This window comes from Palaemon carinicauda, chromosome 37 (assembly GCF_036898095.1).
Source record: "Palaemon carinicauda isolate YSFRI2023 chromosome 37, ASM3689809v2, whole genome shotgun sequence".
Lineage (NCBI taxonomy): Eukaryota > Metazoa > Arthropoda > Malacostraca > Decapoda > Palaemonidae > Palaemon > Palaemon carinicauda.
In genome coordinates this window covers 8,907,743-8,928,276 of record NC_090761.1, presented here as the reverse complement: position 1 = coordinate 8,928,276, position 20,534 = coordinate 8,907,743, and the positions used below count along the sequence as shown (strand labels likewise).

The following is a 20,534-nucleotide window of genomic DNA, read 5'->3' as shown; positions in this document are numbered from 1 at the left end:
CAGTACTGGCAGCCTTGAGGGAAGAGGATTTCATGATGTCCCTGGACCTCAAGGACACCTACTTTCAGATCCCAGTACACCCCTCCAGCAGGAAGTTCCTCAGGGTGAAGTGGGGAACCCAGTCTCTACAGTTCAGGACCCTCTGCTTCGGCCTGTCAACGGCACCTCAAGTGTTCATGAGGGTATTCACCGTAGTATCAGCCTGGGCACACAAGCAGGGCATCAGGCTGATCAGGTATCTTGATGACTGGTTGCTGCTTTCAGCCTCAGAGGCAGTCTTAAAGGAGCAGGGGGCAAAGCTGTTACAGTTCTGCAGAGAACTGGGAGTTACCATCAATCTAGAGAAGTCCCAGTTGGTCCCCACCACCAAGATGATGACGTACCTAGGGATGGTCCTGGACTCCCATGGAGCAAGGGCATTCCCCTCTCGAGAGAGGCTTGACAATCTGGACCATATAATGCGACCATTCCTAGCAAATGCACCAATGAGAGCCAAGGATTGGCAGAGACTCGTGGGCCACCTGATCTCGCTGGAGAAGCTAGTTCCTCAGGGGAGGCTCAAGCTGAGGCTGGTCCAGTGGAATCTGAAGGACCTCTGGTCACTGGGAGACCCACCTCAGTCCTTACTCATGATGACTCCAGCCACCAGAAACATGCTCCACTGGTGGTCCGACAGGGCGAACACCCTACGGGGTGTGCCGTTTGCGTGTTGGTCTTCACGGATGCGTCAAAGGAGGGGTGGGGAGCCCATCTGCTCGAAGAGACAGCAGAAGGAAAGTGGTCTCCGGAGGAGAAGATCCTCCATATAAACCTACTCAAGCTCCTGGCGGTTCAAAAGGCCCTTGCAATATTCCCCCATCGCCTACAGGTAAACACAATAGCCCTCATGTGCGACAACGCCACCGTGGTGGCCTACATAAAGAAACAAGGAGGGTTGAGGTCAAGGGAGCTGTGCGATCACACGGGTCGGATCCTGGAACGGGCCGAGAGGAAACGCATCATTCTCACAGCCAGGTTCATTCCGGGGAAGAGAAACGTTCTAGCCGACGGCCTCAGCAGAGCGGGGCAAGTAGTGAGGTCGGAGTGGTCCCTACACCCATAAGTGGCCCAGAAAGTCCTACAGTTGTGGTACTCGCCGGTGATAGACCTGTTCGCCACAAAGCTCAACATGCAGCTCTCCGTGTTCTGTTCTCCTGTGCCAGACAAGGCAGTGGTGTTTGAGGACGCCTTCCAGCACTCATGGGACGGACTCGACGCATATGCCTTTCCCCCCTTCGGGATTCTCAGGCAGGTGCTCAACAGACTCAGACAATCAAGGGCTACAATGATGACTTTGGTAGCGCCCTGGTGGCCGGAGAGGGAGTGGTTCGCGGATCTACAGGACCTGGCCACCCTTCCTCCGTGGCCCCTACCAATAAGGGAAGATCTGCTGCACCAGCCCCACTTTCGAAGGTTTCACGAAAACCCTCAGTGCCTCCTGCTACATGCGTGGAGGTTATCGAGCGTCTATTAAGGAAAGAAGGATACTTGGAGAAGACAGCTTCGAGGATGTCAGGGTATCTTCGGAAGTCCTCGATCGTGGTGTACCAGGCCAAGTGGGCCACGTTTGTGAAGTGGTGTGCCACGCAGAATCTGAGGCCTCTGGATGCATCAGTCCACAAGATTGCAGACTTCCTGATCCACCTGAGGGACGATCTGGAGGGGGGTCTCCATTCCAGCCATCAAGGGGGTCCGAGCAGCCCTGGGGCAGGTCTTTCAACTCAGAGGCATCGACCTGGGGGCCTCTCGCCAGATTTCCATGCTCATCAGAAGTTTCGAGCAGTCTTGTTCCCCCCGCGCCTCTTGGGTCCCGCAGTGGGAAGTGGCCAAGGTTCTCAAGGTTTGGACAAGGCCTCCCTTCGAACCCCTCAAGGATATCCTAGATAAAGACCTCACCCTCTAGACAGTATTCTTGCTAGCTCAGGCCTCAGCCAACCGCGTGAGTGAGCTCCACGGCTTGTCATTCGAGATCTCGCACTCAAAAGGTTGGAAGGACCTGTCCTTTAAGTTTCTGCCTGAATTTGTGGCCAAAACACAGAACCCGGCCATTGCAGACCCAAGGTTCGAGGGGTTCTCGGTCCCGGCGATCCCTCACTCGGACAACCCGGAAGACTTGCTCCTGTGCCCAGTGAGAACAGTCAGTAAATACCTTAGCAGGACAGCCAGACTCCGGCCGGGCATCAAAAGTCCGTTTGTCTCCTCAGGCCCAGAGGCAGTGTCAAAGAACACGATCTCCTTCTGGCTTCGGCAAGTCGTCAAGAGAGCTTACGCCAGTGAGGGGTCTGCTATCCCAGGTACCCCATGATATTAGGGGTCTTAGCACTTATTTGGCATTTGACAGTAACATGGCAGTAGGCCAAATCATGCGAGCAGGCACATGGTCCAGGCAGTCCACCTTTACGGCTCACTACCTGAAAGACTGCATGAGGAAGTCCTTGGACGCCTTCTCTGTTGGACCAGTGATTTCCGCCCTGCAACAAGTTTAGGGCTAAAGCCCCGGGTAGCCCGAGGGAAATAATTGCAAGCGACACAAGTTTCCTCCTTACTCCCCTTTCCTTGCTACCCTTTTTCCCTTTCCTTCCCTCCTCCCATGTGAGAGATGGATGTTGTGGAAGCCCATGTCCGGATTATGCATGAAGGTGAGTTATACAAACAGATAGACTTTTGCGTGCTTTCCCTGACTCCTACCCTGTTCTTTGTGTCGTCTGGACCTAGCTGCCTCTCTAGGTCCCGTGTCCTGGGATGGTAGTGGTGGGTCTTCCGGCCTGTAAGTCCACCCCCTCCTCCTAAAGTGTAAGTCTCCTAAGAAGTAGTTTGAGGTAAGTACAGTACTCCGTGTTGGAATAAATCACAAATTTTAAGTAATTTGTATTTTTCCTAACAGTACTTACCTCGAACTACTTTCGGGTTATTCCCCGCCCATCCTGCCCCGGGTGCCTTACAGGAGTTCGAAGTAGAACACATTTGCTTACTGGCGACAAGACCTAGTAGCGCACCCACGCGCGCTGACCCCAGGTCGCCTCGGCACGTATCCATCCGCCACGGAGGGACCCGACAAGGGAAAACGGAGATAGGGGGAACTGCGCAAAATTCTTGGTCAGTTAGGGAGGAGATCCCAGATACTCCTAAGAAAGTAGTTCGAGGTAAGTAATGTTAGGAAAATACAAATTACTTAAAATTTGTGATATTTTGAATTTTCAATATGTACTGTAGCAATTGTGAAAACCAAATTTTAAATTCAATTACAGTATTAGAAATATATTTAGGTTAGAAATTAAAAAGGTGTAATTTTTCATTAAGCATTGTCACTGAACATGTGCAAATTTGATTATTTGCATTATCCTAGGAGTTTAGTTTGTTCATTCTTGTATACAGTACAAACCTTTCGTTCTTCAAATAGGTAGATCATGAACGAGGTAGTTAATGACAGGTGTTGTTTGATGGATCACCGGTCAGTTGCTATGGATCCCCTTTTCCTTCCTGTTCAAGTTGGGCAGGTGGCTTTAGACAATCTTACCTGGCAGCTGAACAAGGACAACCTCACCAGAGGATTCCTACTCGACTCTCTGCCTCTGGACAATTTAACTGTTTGCATATGTATTGAAGGTGAGGTGGCATGCACACCTGAAATACCTGGTTATCTCAGGGGTATGGTCAAGAGAAGAAATGTATCTGGACATCAATGTCCTAGAAATGCAAGCATTCCAAGAACGTTTGATGAGGCACTTGGCAGTGTTGATGATACACCACAACTATAGTTACTTTACGTTAACAAGCCAGTCTTTCATCTTGTCTGTGAAATGGATGCACATGTGGCAGCGTTCCACGCCATAGAGTTTTTAGCCAGGTACATTACAGGCAAATTGAATGTACTGGCATACACTTGGTCAGGGCAGGTTGTAGGGTCAATGTGGTCTCTACACCCCTGCGTAGATTAAAGGCCTCTTACCTCGTGGGGTTTTCCGGGGATCGACCTGTTCACCACAAGGCTGTATTTGAAAAAGCCATTCAACATCCATAGGATCACCTGGACGCGTGCACCTTTCCTTCGTTAAACCTGATCCGTCTGCAAAGGTGTTGGTTATGTCAGGACTCAGTATGCCCCTAATCACTCCCAGATTGCCTCATGCCAAGTGGTATCCTGATCTGTTAGTACTTTTAGTCATGGTCCTGAGAGAACTAACCCATTAGTTCACACTCCTCTGTTGGGTTCATCTTCACAGGTACCACTAATCTGTGAAGTCGCTGGAATTTCACAGTTGGAAGTTATCTGGCATCTCATCTGAGTGAAAGGCTTTTTGTGGTGCACTGCACAGATGTCTGGGTATCTGTGATGGTCTTATGCAGCTTATACCAGGGAAAGTAGGCCATCTTTGATAATTGATGTTGGAAAAGGGATACTTCTCCGGTCAGAGCATCTCTAGCACAGATTGCGTATTTCCTTGACTTCTATAAGAGATGGAAGTTGAGGAAATCTGCAATTAGTGCTGGAGATGCTCCATCCAGAGAAGTATCCCTTCTACACCATGAGGAGCTTAAAACGGTTTTGCCTACTCTTGGACCTCAGGCCCTCGAAGTAAGATGTGATCCTTGTTCTCAAGGCTCTTACCAAACCCTGATTGAGCCTTTGAGAAGGTTGTCAGATAGATATCCGATTCTGAAGACTATCATTTTTATAGCCTTAACATCTGTGAAGGGAGTAATTGAGTTCCACGGTCTCTCTTACTGAGGCACCCTTGCTTATGGAAAGGTTATCTCCTTTAGTTTTGTGCCTGGCTATGTGGGCAAAGCTCAGAACCTCAGAACCCACCAGTACACATCTATTTGTAAGAGATCCTTTCCATCCCCTCTATACATGAAGTGTCAGGTGTTGATTGAGAGTAGATGCTTTTGTGTTCAGTAAGGGCCGTGCAAAGCTATCTGAAGAGGACCTTAGGCCTGAGAGCCAATGGCTTTCCCTTAGCACTGACAGGACCAAGGAAGAGATGTTAAGTAACACAATCTCTTTCAGGCTTTGAAAGATGATCCATGTAGGGTACACCTAGATTGCCGAGAGGTTGGCGCTACAACTAGGACCTGAGCTGATAAAGTCAGGGGCACTAGCCTTCAAGAAAAACCTATCAGTCTGCCAGGTGTTGAAGGCTTTTACCTACTGGAGTATACCCACAAGTCCCTCAACACTAATGCTTGGTGCTGTGGTAGCTGCTCAAGAAGTTGTGTAGCCAGCCCGGCACCCAGACAGGACAGGAAGCTTCTTATTGATGGTAATGTATAGATGTAAGCCAATAATGAATGGTTGTATGACTGTTTCTTCTCCTTCATTATGTTATAACCCCCTCTTGGGTGCGTGGTCAATAACATTACACGCTGTATCTGACTTGATGCTGGTAAGTTGCACTTAGGAACCTCATTCTTTAAATCTAGAGGAGTATCTCCCATATCCTCCTAAATGAGGTATATTATGGACAGGCTAAGCCCTATCAATCCACTTATCCCTATGATGGACAAATAGGAAGTTGCTGGAGTGATATCCTTAGTTCCCTTATGGGACCTGCTATGAAAAAGAACTAATCATTCTGGTTCTAGGAGGATTCCTGACCCACCAATCAGTGATTCTCCCTATTCAAAGGATGACGTTTGTATACATGTATGAACAAATGACAAATTTTAAATATAATCTGTATTTTAGTTAGCCATGCAAACTTAAAAGTTGTTTAAAGTTAAATTTTCTGCCTCAATCACCCCTTTCAGTCCTGAGCCCTAGGTCAAAAGTGGTGAACTTCCGACAGGCGTAGGGGCAGAGATTCTCTTCCATGCTTACCACTTATTTTGAATTACCTTATGAATTTTAACGGCTATTCCAATGCTCACTGAAAATAGGTTTTTTATTTAAAGGACTCAGGTTTGTATAGCTAGGAAAAATACAAATAGTTTTAAAAATTTGTTATTTTTAGATAAGAGATGAAGAATCAGGGATACTATAATGAAAGAAGATATACAGGTAGTCATCGACTTACGACATGCGACTTATGACTGTTCGACTTAACGACAATTTTTTTAGGGTGATGACATCATAAGTCTATCGGAAATAGTACAGTAATAGGACAAATATTTCCATTAAAATAATCTATTTTCTTGTATAAAAATAAACTGATTTATCTTGGTAAATTTGTATTTTCTGTTATTGATAATATACTGTAAAGTATCCATTTCCAGTAAAAATTACATTAAGAAAAGTTTTAATATCTGTCATGTTCATATATATATTGTGACGTCAGATTACCGGCGGAAAGGGACCGGGCAATACTGTGATTTCCTTCCAATAGGCTAATGATTAGTATTAGTATTCCCATCATCAAAATATCAAGTAACGATACAAAGTATTTTGTGTCTGTATCGATTGTTATAAGTACTACACAGCGTAAATTTGACTCTATGCTAATTTTATTAAAGTGATAATAGATCGATATTTATCCAAAGTACAGTACACTAGTAGAACAGATATTTTCTTAAAAATAATATATTTTCTTTAACATTATGAAAATGAAATACTTTTACTTGGTAAGTTAGTATTTTCTTTCATTTCTTGCAAGAAAAAAGAAAAGGATTTACATATTTTGCAAGTCATTTTCACGTGTCTTGTGACATCATATTTATAGCGGAAGCGCGCTGGCAAACCGAATTATTTCCTTTCGGCGTGTTACCGAGTAATCTTATTACAGTATTCCCATCAATCAAACACCGAGTAACTATATCAAGTGTGTTAGTGGTCTGTATCAATAGTTATGAGAACACACACACAGAAAAAGAGAGAGAACATATTTGTATGATAAATAATATTGGCTATCTATTCTATTTACCAAGGCACTGCGCCCAATTTTGTGTAGCCGACATCAAACAAATGAACAAAATTTGACCTTCCCTCCTCTCCTCCTAGCCTGACGAGGGATTCAGCTTAGTTTGGCTGGTACTGCTAGGGTGCCACAGCAGTACGCTGAATCCCCTACTGCTGCTACCTCCGCAGTCATCCAAGGTGCCGGAGGAAGCACCAGGGCCTACTGGAACTGCGTCACAAACGCTCGTCATTTATCCCTATTTCTAGCACACTCTCTTGCCTCTCACGTTTATCCTTCTATCACCCAGAGCTTTCTTCACTCCATCCATCCACCCAAACCTTGGCCTTCCTCTTGTACTCTTGCATTCATCACCTTCTTTAGCAGACAGCCACTTTCCATTCTTTAAACATGGCCAAACCACCTCAACACATTCATAGCTACTCTAGCTGCTAAATCATTTGTTAAACCCATTCTCACCCTCACTTCTTTGTTCCTAACCCTATCTAATCGAGATACACCAGCCGTACTCCTCAGACACTTCATCTCAAACACATACAATTTCTGTCTCTCCGTGACTTTCATTCCCCACAACTCTGATCCATACATCACAGTTGGTACAATAACTTTCTCATACAGAATTCTTTTTACATTCATGCCTAACTCTCTATTCTTTACCACTCCCTTCACTGCCCCCAACACTTTGCATCCTTTATTCACTCTCTGACATTCATCTGCTTCCACTCCACCATTTGCTGCAACAACAGACCCCAAGTACTTAAACTGATTTACTTCCTCAAGTAACTCTACATTCAACATGACATTCAGCCTCGCACCACCCTCCCTTCTCGTGCATCTCATAACCTTACTCTTACCACGTTAACTCTCAACTTCCTTGTCTCACACACCCTTCCAAACACTGTCACTAATCAACCAAGCTTCTCTTCCGAGTCTGCAACCAGTACAGTATTATCCGCAAACAACAACTGATTTACCTCCCATTCATGATCACTCTCATCTATCAGTTTCAATCCTTGACCAAGCACTCAAGCATTCACCTCTCTCACCACTCCATCAACAAACAAGTTGAACAATCATGGTGACATCACACATCCCTGTTTCAGCCCCACTCTCACTGGAAATCACTTGCTCACTTCATTTCTGATCCTAACACACACTTTACTACCTTTGTAGAAACTCTTCACTGCTTGCAACAACCTTCCACCAATTCCATATAATCTCACCACATTCCATATTGCTTCCCTATCAACTATATCATACGGTTTTTCCAGATCCATTAACGCAACATACACCTTGCCTTTTGCTAAATATTTCTCTCATATCTGCCTAACTGTAAAAATCTGATTCATACGTCCCCTAACTCTTCTAAAACCACCCTGTACTTCTAAGATTACATTTTCTGTTTTTTCCTTAATCCAATTAATCATTATTCTACCATACACTTTTCCAACCACACTCAACAATCTAATACCCCTTGAATTACAGCACTCATGCACATCTCCTTTACCCTTATATAGTGGTACAATACATGCACACACCCAGTCTACTGGTACCATTTACAACATGAAACACATTAAACAATCTCACCAACCATTCAACTAGTGACACCACCTTCCTTTAACGTCTCGGCTCTCACACTTTTCCTACTCTCGTTTCGTCTGGTGCTCTCCTCACTTCCTCTCTTGTAATCTCTCATTCTCATCTCCCATCACTGGCACCTCAACACCTTCAACAGCAATTATCTCTGCCTTCCTATTATCCTCAACATTCTGTAAGCTTTCAAAATATTCCGCCCACCTTTTCCTTGCCTTTCCTTTTACCAACCTTCCAATTCCATCTGTCATTGTCTCTTCAATTCTCGAACCACCCTTCTTACTCTCTTCATTTCTTTCCAAAACTTCTTTTTATTCTTTCCAGTCAGCCGCCCTCTTTGCCTCAACTACCTTATGTTTTACTTCCACATTTTTCTCTCTATATCTTATTACTCTGCAGCTATTCTTCAAATCTCTTAATTTTTTCTTCCATTCCTTCATTCCACCATTCACTACCCTTTCCTCATGCTGTCTCCAACAATCCTCTTGCCACACACATCACTTCAAATCCCAACAAAATTTTCTTTTACTAACTTCCACTCCTCTAAATTACCAGTTTCTCTCACTACCACTCTGTCATATGCCACTTCCAACCTTTCTTGATATTCACCATTTACCTCAGGTTTTATTAACTCTTCAACCTTCACTACCTCCCTTTTACAACCCCCTACTCTTTTGCTAAAACTAATTTTCCTTCCACCAAAAAAATTATCAGACGTACCGTTAGCCATACCCGTAAACACGTGCACGTCTTTCAATCTTCCAAACATTCTTCTAGTTATCAACACATAATCCCTCAATGCCCTTTCTACCACTCTTCCATTTTCCACTCTTACCCATGTATACTTGTTATTATCTTTCTTTTTGAAAAAAATAGAACTTATATCCATTTCTTGCTCAACAGACACATCTACCAGTCTCTCACCACTCATTTTCACCTGGTACGCCATACTTCCCAATGACACCTTCTACCTCTCCAGCGCCCACTCTAACATTTAAGTCACCCTTAATGGCTATAAACAAACTACAGTATATGAAAACTACGATATCCTGTAACATACTGGTGCTAATGTAATATTCATCATGAATATATTCGTATGTGCGCATTATCTCGATACGGTAGCTTGACCTTCAGATTAACCAGCACAGCTTATCACAACCAAAAGTAAACAAAAAAGTTGGTAAATGTTGATAGCTAAAATGTTTCTGTAATTGAAAAATAGGATACAATAATGCTTTATCAGAGCATATGATATCCTATGGAGCAAGGAAATTAAATAATGATATACAGTAAGAAAATATTGATAAAATATGACTTGGATGATTGCCGAATCATAACGCAGCTTAATAAATCTATGGAAACTTCACTTTTTTAGTTTGACATATACGTCAAGATCGTATGTCGACGACTGCCTGAAGCTAAAAAATAGTTTGAAGGTAGTTAAGGAACTTTTTTGGTGGTTGAAAGGTTGCATTTATTTTATGCATTGTATTACAAACATTGATCACCATAATTGTGTATAAAAATATAAATTGTGTAATGGGAATTTAATTTTTCAGCCGGATGTTCTGGAATTATTAGTACAAAATGGGGCCAATCTTCATGCTCGTACAAAAAATCAGGAGACACCTTATGGTGAGTTAACTATTGAAAGTTTTTTTCTTTTGCATTATTGTAAAGAAACTATATTTTTTCAGACTTTATTTAAATTCTTTATTCTACCTTGATGATGTAATGCAAACATGTTAATTATAACATCTTTTATTTTTACTTTAGTCATCAGTTCAGTAATACTGTGCTGTATTTCTCCTATCTACTTTTTCTTCAGTTGAACTTTTTATCCATCACTGGACTAACCGAAGTAATGCTATTCATTGCCAGGAATGTTAGGCAAGATAGACAAAATTGGAGCGTTATTGAATGTAAATATTTGGACAAGAATAATTGATAGTTGTCTTAGCATTTATAAAAAAGTAAAAATAACAAGCAATGTAGTATGTTGGAAGATCTTAGTAGGAAGATGAACTTTGTAGCTTTGGAAAATTATTTAAATGATGAGATCACTAATTTGAGGTTTATTAAATCAATATCTTGAAATCAGTTAACATCATAAGTAAATGCTTAATCATTGCAGATATTTTAAATATTACTGTAGTTTAGTTTTCAAATGCAAGTTGTGGGAATTTTGGTAATTAAAGATAATTATACAATACGGGAATTATATTTTGAAATTTGTTAACATTATGCAACATGATTAAAAGTTTTTGTATATGTTATAATGACAGGAAAAGTTGAAACATTCCTGCTCATATGCATTGTAAACCTTGCCAGTGTTATGTGATTTACTGCAATATTTGTTTACTTGTGGTAATGTTTGATGATGAACTAAACATGATTTGAGAGAAAAATGCAGATAAATCGCTAGGCACTACAGAATTAAAATGATGATAGTAACACATACTGTAGCTCCCTTGTCATGCTCATACCCTAACTACAATGGACATCACGTGCTGGCTGGACCAAGAGGAGGAAGATGATGAGGGGAATAATTTTTTATTTTTTTTTATATATTCTAAGGTCATGAAGTTCCAACTTATGAGGTAATGGCTTTGATTCAGAGGAAAGATTCTTAGGAATGCAGCAGTAATAAGTTTCATCAAATTTTGGGCGACTAAAGAAACAATGAAAATTTTTTAAGGCTGCTTCAAAATTTCATGCCTTGTATATCAGGGATAGTTGAAATAGAGTAGACCATGAAACCTGTTATTGTAGCCTAGATTTTAAACTTGTCATATACCAATATTTAATAATGCAAGGTAATTATTCTCCGTTTGATAAGCTAAATTGAGGAGTGCATATGGTAGGCTAAGTAATTTGTCAGATTTAGCATGGTGTTTGGGTAGGCCATGAAAGGCTGAGGATATGACTATTCTTTTAAATGCCTTTTTCAATTTTCCACATCCCACCTGTGGACTCATCACTGTAGTGCAGTTAATAAAGACTGCCGTGTCGTTTTTCCCCATAGTTTGGTTTATCGTATTCCACTTCTGTGTTTCTATTATTATTACTTCCCCCAATTTGCATAGGAAGGGATGGTTAGATTTTGATAATAATGCTAATCATGTTAAACGTTATTTCTTTTTTCAATATATTGTTTTTTCCATGTGATATACTGTATTGTATATTTCTCTAAATAATTCTCTACAAAAATATATTGAATGCAAGCTTTTATTTGTTTTTATTGCTTGTTTGCTAAACAGTGAAATATAATTAATAGTGAGTAATTGTTACTTCAAGTAAAGTTTATTATAGAGTTACTGTGTTGATTTGTATGTAATTAATAGAGTAATTGTTACTTTAAGCAAAGTTTACTGTAGAGTTACTGTGTTGATTTTTATTCAATGAAAAGTTTTTCAACAAAAGATTAAATTTTTGCCTTGCTCAAGTACTACCAATATTTAAGTATTTATTGTACCTAGAAAGAGAATTCCTATGAAGGAGACATGTTTTCAGTTTATTTTTCAGGCATTTGCTACACAATACTTTTCATTTCATTTTAGATATATGTGAAGATGCTGAACTTCGAGAGAGGATTATGCAGTTGATTAATGAACAAGAAACTAAACGTCATCATGATCAAACCAGAAAGGTATTTTTTTTTTCAGAGGGATTACATACTTATGCTATTTTTGTAATTCAGAAAGGTATTTTTTTCTGATGGATTACTGTATATACTTATGCTGTTTTTGTAATAATTTTTTCTAATAACTCTGCTTGATTTAGTTGTGTTTTGTTGTTCTAATTACTACAAATTTACATTATACAATATCTTTTATTTCAGGTTCGTCGAGCACATTCCAACACAAGAACTCAGTCTGTTAGACGAACATCAATTCGTGAAAAGACACTGACGCCAAAGAAAGAAGCGCAGGAGGAAGCAAGAATTCGTCTTCAGTTAGAAAACAAGAAAAACCCTCGGGTGATTATCTACTATAGTTATTGAAATTTTCCTTTTCCAGAATGATTTCAAGAGTACTTTAATTTCAACTGCTATGCAATAGCTTATATAATGTATATTTTTGCATGATAATTAAAATTATTTCCCATTTTAGGAGGAAGATTCACCATCTTTAGGAAGTTTGCGACCTATGAAGGAGCCTGATGAACCTTCTTCATTTACAACATTCCCTGCTGTAATTCCAGAAAATAACATGAATACAACTAGTGCCAAGTAAGTTTTCTGCATGGTACAGTACTGTAATATAAATTTGAGATGAATTCATAGTATTAGAAGATCTTGAATTACATGAAATGAGCATGTTAATTATAGAGAAAAAAGAAAATATGAAATAGTGTATGAAGTGTGGAAGAATAGAATTGTTGTATTGCATTGAATTTATGGGAAAAGGTACTGAAAAAAAATTGTCAAAACACATGTTAGTTTGACTTTAAGCCAAATTAATTGAATGACATTTAAATGTTTATGAACTGTCTCAAAGAAAGGTAGCAGACTCTTAATTTTGCTGAAAGACCAGAGTTGAGGAAAGCTTGCATCATCATGCCTTTTCCTTTAACTGCAACAGATCAACATCTTCCTCATAAAATTAACTCTAGAAATAACCTAGAGGAGCCAAATTGACTTTATTTTTGGTTTTGAATTTTTTCTTATGAGTTTTGTGAAGAAAAAGGCTTAAGAAGTGCATAATTCTTGAGTGTATTGCAGATAAAGTTTGACTATCCTGAGTTCAAAGTAGGTTTGCAACACGATTAAAAATTGTGGGCAAAAAAATTGTGCTCTAACAAGAGTTATGAAAAATCCATTACCAATATCTCAAGTCAAACAATTCAAATAGATAGTGTAAAACCTACTGAAAATAAAAAATGAATAAAATACTGTACAATACTATACAAAAGAAAACAAGAATCCAGCTGAGTAGGTGGAATGCACTGGCTCGTGAATAATGCAATTTGAAAAACAAACTAACACATATGGAAAGATAATTGGATAGCATGAAGGCGCTGTTAAAAATAAATGAGGGAAGCAGCCGTCAAATGCAGGAATGAGCTCGTACAGTAAAGATCTCTCAATCTTCAAGTTGGTGTAATTAAAGTTTCCTTGTCTATGGGAAAAAGACAAATATGATTGATGAGGAATTTATAAAACACATATGGTATCTTAATTGTTATACTTATTAAAAGTTATTGAAATTTTCACTGGTATGGGTCAAAAATCCCTTATCCGACATATTTTCAGGTATATTTTGGATATCTTGGGCCATGTTGTCTCTTGCTTTTACTTGAAAGAATATACAGCACGAAGAATGGCTATTAAAGGCTTTAACTGGTTAATGGTGTATTTTATGAGGCAAAATTATATGATTTTATTTCTAAGGTTTAAAGTTACGACAACCAATTAATTCTATAGTATTAACATTTGTAGTACTCTGTACAGCTGTACAATATTTGTTAATTTGCTAGCCATAGGTATATCATCATGTTATTAAATAATATTCAAAATAAGATCTTTAACTAAAGGGTACAATAATTTCCTTATGTTACTAAAACACACTAAAAAATTAACTGGTTTATATCAAAACACAAATCATATTGATGAAATTTTTTTTTTTTTAAACTTTAGGGATAACTTGTTGATGGAAGAAGAGGAGGAGGAGCTAAAAAAGGAGGAGAATGAGAAAAAGGAAGAAGAACGAGAACAAACTATTACAGAAGAAGAGGAAGAAAGCCAAACCCTGTTTTCAAATTTTGAAAATGTTAGAGGGAAAATCCAGAATGATATTCTTTCTGCATCTCCAGATATTCTCAGTGGTTAGTATTTTACAGCAATTTTTGTATAGCCGAAGGTTATAAGTGCAGTTGATAACATTAGTATACAGATAGGGCATTTTCTTTTTTATAGATTTTCTTTTTGATTAATTTGAGGAATTTAACAAAATATTAAACAGAGTATTAGTGCACATGGCCAGTAAATTATGTTGTGGTTCCAAAACGTGCCCTATATAGTATTTTTAAATCTTTTGAATTTTACCATGCTGCTCAAATGCAGAATTGGCTTGATCTGCAGAATTTATTTTGTATGACCAAGCTCTGTGCCTCAGATGACTTTATTGTCAAGGTGTAACTACAAAACCCAGCAGTTGCACTATGTAGTAAAAGATAAAAGAGGTTGGAAAGCAAATTAAAAGAGAAAGAAATGGAAATGAAGATGAAGTATAAGGCTTAAAAGTGGATGCAGCGTGGGCTGAAGTCATGGTCTCATTTGTAAGAGATTTATGGGCTGCCAGCCCCCGGTGTGATAACCCAAAAGCAATGTAAGGGATTTTACAAAAAATTAAACGTTCAAGGTAACTGGTGGTTTGAAGGAGTTTAAACAAATATACAACAATACCTCATGTCAAGACATTACTTGGTCGGTTGTTTTCAATTTTCTTTTCTTTATAAAGATGTTTGGAAAATAAACCTGTATTTTCTAAGTACAGCAGTTTTTCCAGTTGTAATATATGTATATCAATTTAATAGTAAGATGGTAAAGAATGTGAACTATTGAACGATTTATTGCATTAGCTGATGGGGTTACTTACTAGGTATTTGTTGTCTTAAGTGGTTTTCTGAATGGATGATTTGTCAAGATTTATTTTTGTGTTGATTCGTGATACTTGGAACCATTTAATGACAACATGAGGTAGGGCAATAGAAAAGTGTGTCATGCTGAGAATTTAGTTTTAACACTTAATTGAAGGTACTGCATGAATTTCTCGTGCCTCGAAATTGCGAGATGAAGTATTTTTTCATCTTTAGGGATAATGAAACATTAGACATTTAGAACTATTAGTCAAGTGAGCAGTTTTGTTTTCTTAGGTTTGACAATAAGGAAAATGGTTGAATTTGCACTTCATTAGCTTAGCATGATACTGAAATATTTTTTAGAAATTTGTGTTAAGGCTTTTGAAATTAAGAATTATTCAAATTTACAGGGTTATTAGAATAATTCAAATTTACAGGGTTATATTAATTTGAATTGGAAGGCCTTTGGGAATTTTTATGTGACATTTTAAAATCTTCATGTGTCAAGAATAGTTGATGAGTTTTATTTTTGCCTTAGGAAGTTTTTATGTAAGGTAAGAAATTAGATGTTGAATTTAGAGCTGCATTTTTTCTAAGAATAAAAAGAGGAAGTTGCTTTCTCTATTCTTCTAGCACTGCTGTAGTCATGTGTTACTAAATAGCATTTTTCATGTAGTTATGTATACTTTTGCTAGTCGAAGGGTTTGTCTGAAGGATATGTTCTTGATTGAGAAGCAAAAATTGGAGGAAGGTCAAGGTAAAGTTTGATAAGTGGAAAGAGGCCAATAACACACATGAAAACAAAGGAATATGGCAATTTATCTAGGCCCCAAGACACACAGGAAGTGGTAATCCTCTAAAGATTAGTAGTAGTTTATTAAAAAATGGTTGACTACCATGAACTACAAATATTTTTGTATTTATAGATAACTTTTGATCCACACCTTTTTTTTCCCTACCTGCATGGTGCTGCCCAGAGACATATTCTTAGTTTTTACAATTTTATTTTACTTATTATCAAAACTGCCTGTATTGTACCATTATTTAGCAGATTAATGTATTTATACATAAAACTTAGGGGTATGATGGATATGCTATGGGCTTATTTTTTTCCGACATATACAAAAGCTCGTTCTTTACATGGAAGAAATTGGCGCAAGCTGGCATTGTAGCTATGAAAACTTTTAATGAGGTGCCAACAAGTGATCTGGTTGCTGCCAGTGGTAGCGGGGACAAACACTGCTCTCCGCTCACTCGTACCTTTTTCACTTTGACCTCAGTCATCTCCTTCCATGTTAGCTGGCTTTGGTAAATGAAACTTTTACTCTTGGCTTTATTCCCATTTTGAAGCATAGTATCAAGGTTATTGTCCTTGAGTTGGAGCCTTGATTAATATCATGAATCCATTAACTTTTTAGTTTGGTTAAAGGTGAACATCTGTCATCCCAGGGTCCACCTTTACATCCTTGGAGTTAGACTTCCCTGAACTCTTGGTTTTATTCCTGTTATGAAGCTTTAGCATCTCGGGGATATTGTCCTCGAGTTGATGACTTGATTAACATCATGGCTCCATTTACTGTTAAGGTTGACTAAAGGTGAACAACTGTTTGCCCAGGGGTCACCTTTAAAGTAGACTTCCCTGAAGTCTTAGGATCAGAGGACCCCAGGGAGGAACTGTATCCATCTGTGTACACCGACACGTTGGTGGACACATGTGAGGAAATAGTACTAGCAAGTACTATTAAAATGTTTCAAGTACTATTAAAATGTTTTCAGCCTTGCTTATTGGTAGCGGTTGCTTCACGATCTGATCACCTGACTTGGTCAGCAATCGTTGAAAGTTTCTTTAAACGCTACTTCTTGGCGCATACAACGTAATTGAGTGGTAGTTAACCTTCCACTGGAGGAATATGCTTGCTGCCTTCTCCCTCTGAGCTTGCCAACCCTTCGGGGTTCTTGGTGGATGTTCCTACGGCGACCTGCTGTCCTAGGCTGGTAGTTTATCTATCCAGGCAGCGCAGAAGTGTTCTCATGTTTCTGACACAAGAACTCTATAGAGCTGAAGAGGTCTTAGGAGATCTTAGAAACTGTCTCTGTAGCTGATGGTATCCTTCATCTGAGAGTTGCTTGTAGCATGTGATCTCTCTACACTTCGACTTCGTGATGCGATTCAGGCTCACAGCAAGCCTGGATCACAGTTTTAAGGTTGAAAACTCTTTCCACCTGAGTTTTTCTTGAAGCAATTGATCTCTCAAAACCTCGCGAGGGGAATCAAGCTCACAGCAAGTCCGAATCATGTCGCCAAAGGTGAACGCTTATCATTTCACCCGAGAGGTTTGCTTGAAACACGCGATCTCTCAACACCTCCCGACCCAGACTTGCATGCTATCCAAGCTCACAGCGACCCTGGATTGCAGCACTGTGAAAGCTTTCCTTTTACCCGCGAGTTCCGCTTGTACTAGCAATGTTTCAACCCCTCGCGATTGAAGCTAGCTGCAAGCCTGGATCACGGCACCTAAGGGGAGAGCTATCGTTTCATCTGAGTTTTGCTTGAAGGAAGTGATTTTTTAATGCCTCACGAGGCAACCTAAGCTCACAGCTAGCCTGGATTGTGGTACTAAAAGTGAAAATTATCCTCTCATCTAAAAGTATCACTTGGAACATGCAATCTCTTAATGCCTTGAGATTCAGGATTGTGACGAGTTTTGAAATTGCAGCATGATCCAGGCTCGTCACGCAGCTATGACTACTATCTCCTTCTGAGTAGGGTAGAGTCCACTAGGCAGGCCTGCACACCACTGGCAGATCACGGTTATATCTCTTTCCTTTTTTTTTTTTTTTTTTTTTTTTTTTTTTGAGCTAATTACTGTCTTATTAGACCCCCAATATTCATGAGGCAGTCAGGATCTAGAATAAGTGGTTTCTTTCATCACTGGGGCTCTACCATCTCTCTAAACCTAAGAGCTCAAGGGTAGGTTTTCTTTACGAGAAACTTTTGTTCCTGCTATAGCTAATTGTATGCAATTAGGTGTACGCTATCCATCGTTCACATTTTAGGAGAGGTTTTATGGAAACAAATTCTTTTGTACACTCCAGTCTCTGTTGCAAGGCAAATAGGTTATTGAAAAATTTGACATTTTCCTACTAATCTCTCTCATAAGATTACATTAAAATTCCTGGGTTTGCCAGTTAAGATTTCTGAGGCTTGGGTATTCAGGATTCAGTTGCTTTGGGAAAATATAAATTGCTTAAGATTTGTAATATTTCTTTTTCATTAATGCAAGATTATAATGATGCATTTGTCTTATCTTAGAAAAAAAAAATTCAGTTCCCTACCTAGAGTAAAGAAACATTGGAATGCAGCTCCTCGCTAGTGCAGTGGTAATGCGTTTGTTTAACATTAGCATGGCAGCAGATCAATCCCACATCAGGATTTTTTATTTTTTAAAATTTTTTTTTTCTTCATTTGCACAACACCCTAAGGCGAGCAGCTTGGAATGTTTACGTGCAACTAATGGTGCAAACATCTTGGGAACGTTTCCACTTGTGCTTATTATTGGTGGTCTATTTAGCGATTTCTGGCTATTTCAGTAGCCCCCTTCTCTAGTTTGCTGTCTCAGTAGAGCTATACTAGATGTACTATTTGGGGTTTACACATTCGTAACAGCAGCATTACATGGTCATTAGCTCTTTGCTCAAGTGGTTGTTTGTGACCGATCGCTTTCCTGTTCGCAGTTGGTTCACATGTCTTATCTGTTTTAATGTTATTTAAAATAATTAGAATATTTTATTTTAATTTTTTATCATTACTTATATCATTTATTTATTTCCTTGTTTCCTTTCCTCACTGGGCTATTTTTCCCTGTTGGAGCCCTTAGGCTTATAGCATCTTGCTCTTCCAACTAGGGTTGTAGCTTGGCTAGTAATAATAATAATAATAATAATAATAATAATAATAATAATAATAATAATAATCATCATCATCATAATAATAACTACTCTTGATCGGTCGTATACTCTCACCTGTCTGCCTAAGGGAGTAACACTTCTATCCCCCTTTTCCTTCAGCAACTACAGCCCAAAGCAAATGGGTGAAAAGTGAGTCTTACATAATACAGAGCTGAGCAGGTACTCAGGTTTGTACTGTATTATAGGAAATGCATTTACTTCCCTCGGGCTGTAACAGGCAGGGTGCCGATATAGTAGTTGCACTTGGGCACATTCTCAGAGCGGTCATTTCGGGTGCCCTTATAACCTTTGGCATGATGGAAGCCTCAACCTAGTTACCTTTCATTGTCAGCTAAATCTAGGGACAGAGACTGACTGGACTAAATGGAGTTGGGCACCAACAGATCCGCTTCCTTCCAGGAATCTGCAGGGTAGTGTTCTTGGGAATGCTCCCCCTGCACGGTCTCTCGTTGTGTGTGCTTGCTGAACTCAACGCGAGGATAAACACCCTTATCCTCACCCCTCTGAGCTTCCCGACCCTTGGGGTACCATTTACAGTCAAGCTGAAGCAGGACGTTTGTAAGCCCCAGTGCAACTTGTCGCAGACTCCATGAATCTCCAGCTTGTGCAGTTATCTATACTAACTTGCCCTCTAGCTTTGATGCAACACTTGCTCGCACTCTCAGCCCAACTATCTGTGTCACATTCATGCTCTTTGTCTCGCAAAAGTGTGTGAGACACAGATTAGTGCACCTGTAGTAAGTCTCGCTCACATCACAATCCCCATATATTTTCCAGTGTGACTTGTCGCCAGAGCGCTCCGACTCTTTGAAGCTCACAGTTATTCACATAATCCTCATGATGTCTCTCAAGACTCAATGAGTCTCCAAGCTGGCTTGCATGTAAGCTTTTTATCTGTCTTCAAGTACCTAAGTTTCAATCTACGCAGAAAGATATACCAATTTGGGATGCTGTAGTTCAGTCTGTCGACAATCCCTCAAGTGTTCACTTGAAGGTTTACCCTAGTTCAACTGAGCTACCAACAGCATTCATCCTCTCTGCTATCTAGACAATTGGCTAGTCCATGCTTCTCAAGGTTTGCCACATTCTGGTTGTTGTGGTAAACTTGGAGAAGTCCTTTTGATGCTCAAGCAGAACCTGGTATATCTTGGAATGCAGTTAGATACTAGGGAAAGTCTATCCATCGCAGGTAAGAATAGCAAGATTCACAGTAGCAGCAATGCCTGCTATGTCAAATGTCCTCGTTATAGTGTATTGCTAAACAGTTGCCTCCGCATGCAGCCACTTCAGCGGTGGGCTTTGAAAACCTTAGGGTCTCAGGGCAGGGATACTCCCGGAATGCTAATTCTAGGGGGATGCAGAGCAGAGGAAAGACCTGAATTTGTAGAACCTGTATTCGAACCTTCTGAGAAAGGTAGATCTTTCTCCCTCTCCCAATTTTATGCTCTTCACAGATGCATAAAAAGAAGGGGAGGGAGGGTTGGCACTCTCTCCTGC

The 20,534-nt window shown here is 39.8% G+C and overlaps 2 protein-coding genes across 2 annotated transcripts in view; one reads left to right on the top strand and one right to left on the bottom strand.

Moving 5' to 3' along the window:
• Window positions 1–20,534, bottom strand: part of LOC137629445 (protein phosphatase 1 regulatory subunit 16A-like) — a 423,268-nt gene that overhangs the window by 264,962 nt on the left and 137,772 nt on the right. The window lies entirely within an intron of this gene.
• Window positions 1–20,534, top strand: part of LOC137629443 (protein phosphatase 1 regulatory subunit 16A-like) — an 88,535-nt gene that overhangs the window by 64,798 nt on the left and 3,203 nt on the right. Inside the window, exons 6-10 of the mRNA XM_068360746.1 lie at window positions 10,046–10,121; window positions 12,047–12,135; window positions 12,328–12,465; window positions 12,599–12,717; window positions 14,125–14,312. Of these exons, the coding sequence (XP_068216847.1) occupies window positions 10,046–10,121; window positions 12,047–12,135; window positions 12,328–12,465; window positions 12,599–12,717; window positions 14,125–14,312 (610 nt within the window). The remainder of the gene's footprint in view (window positions 1–10,045; window positions 10,122–12,046; window positions 12,136–12,327; window positions 12,466–12,598; window positions 12,718–14,124; window positions 14,313–20,534) is intronic.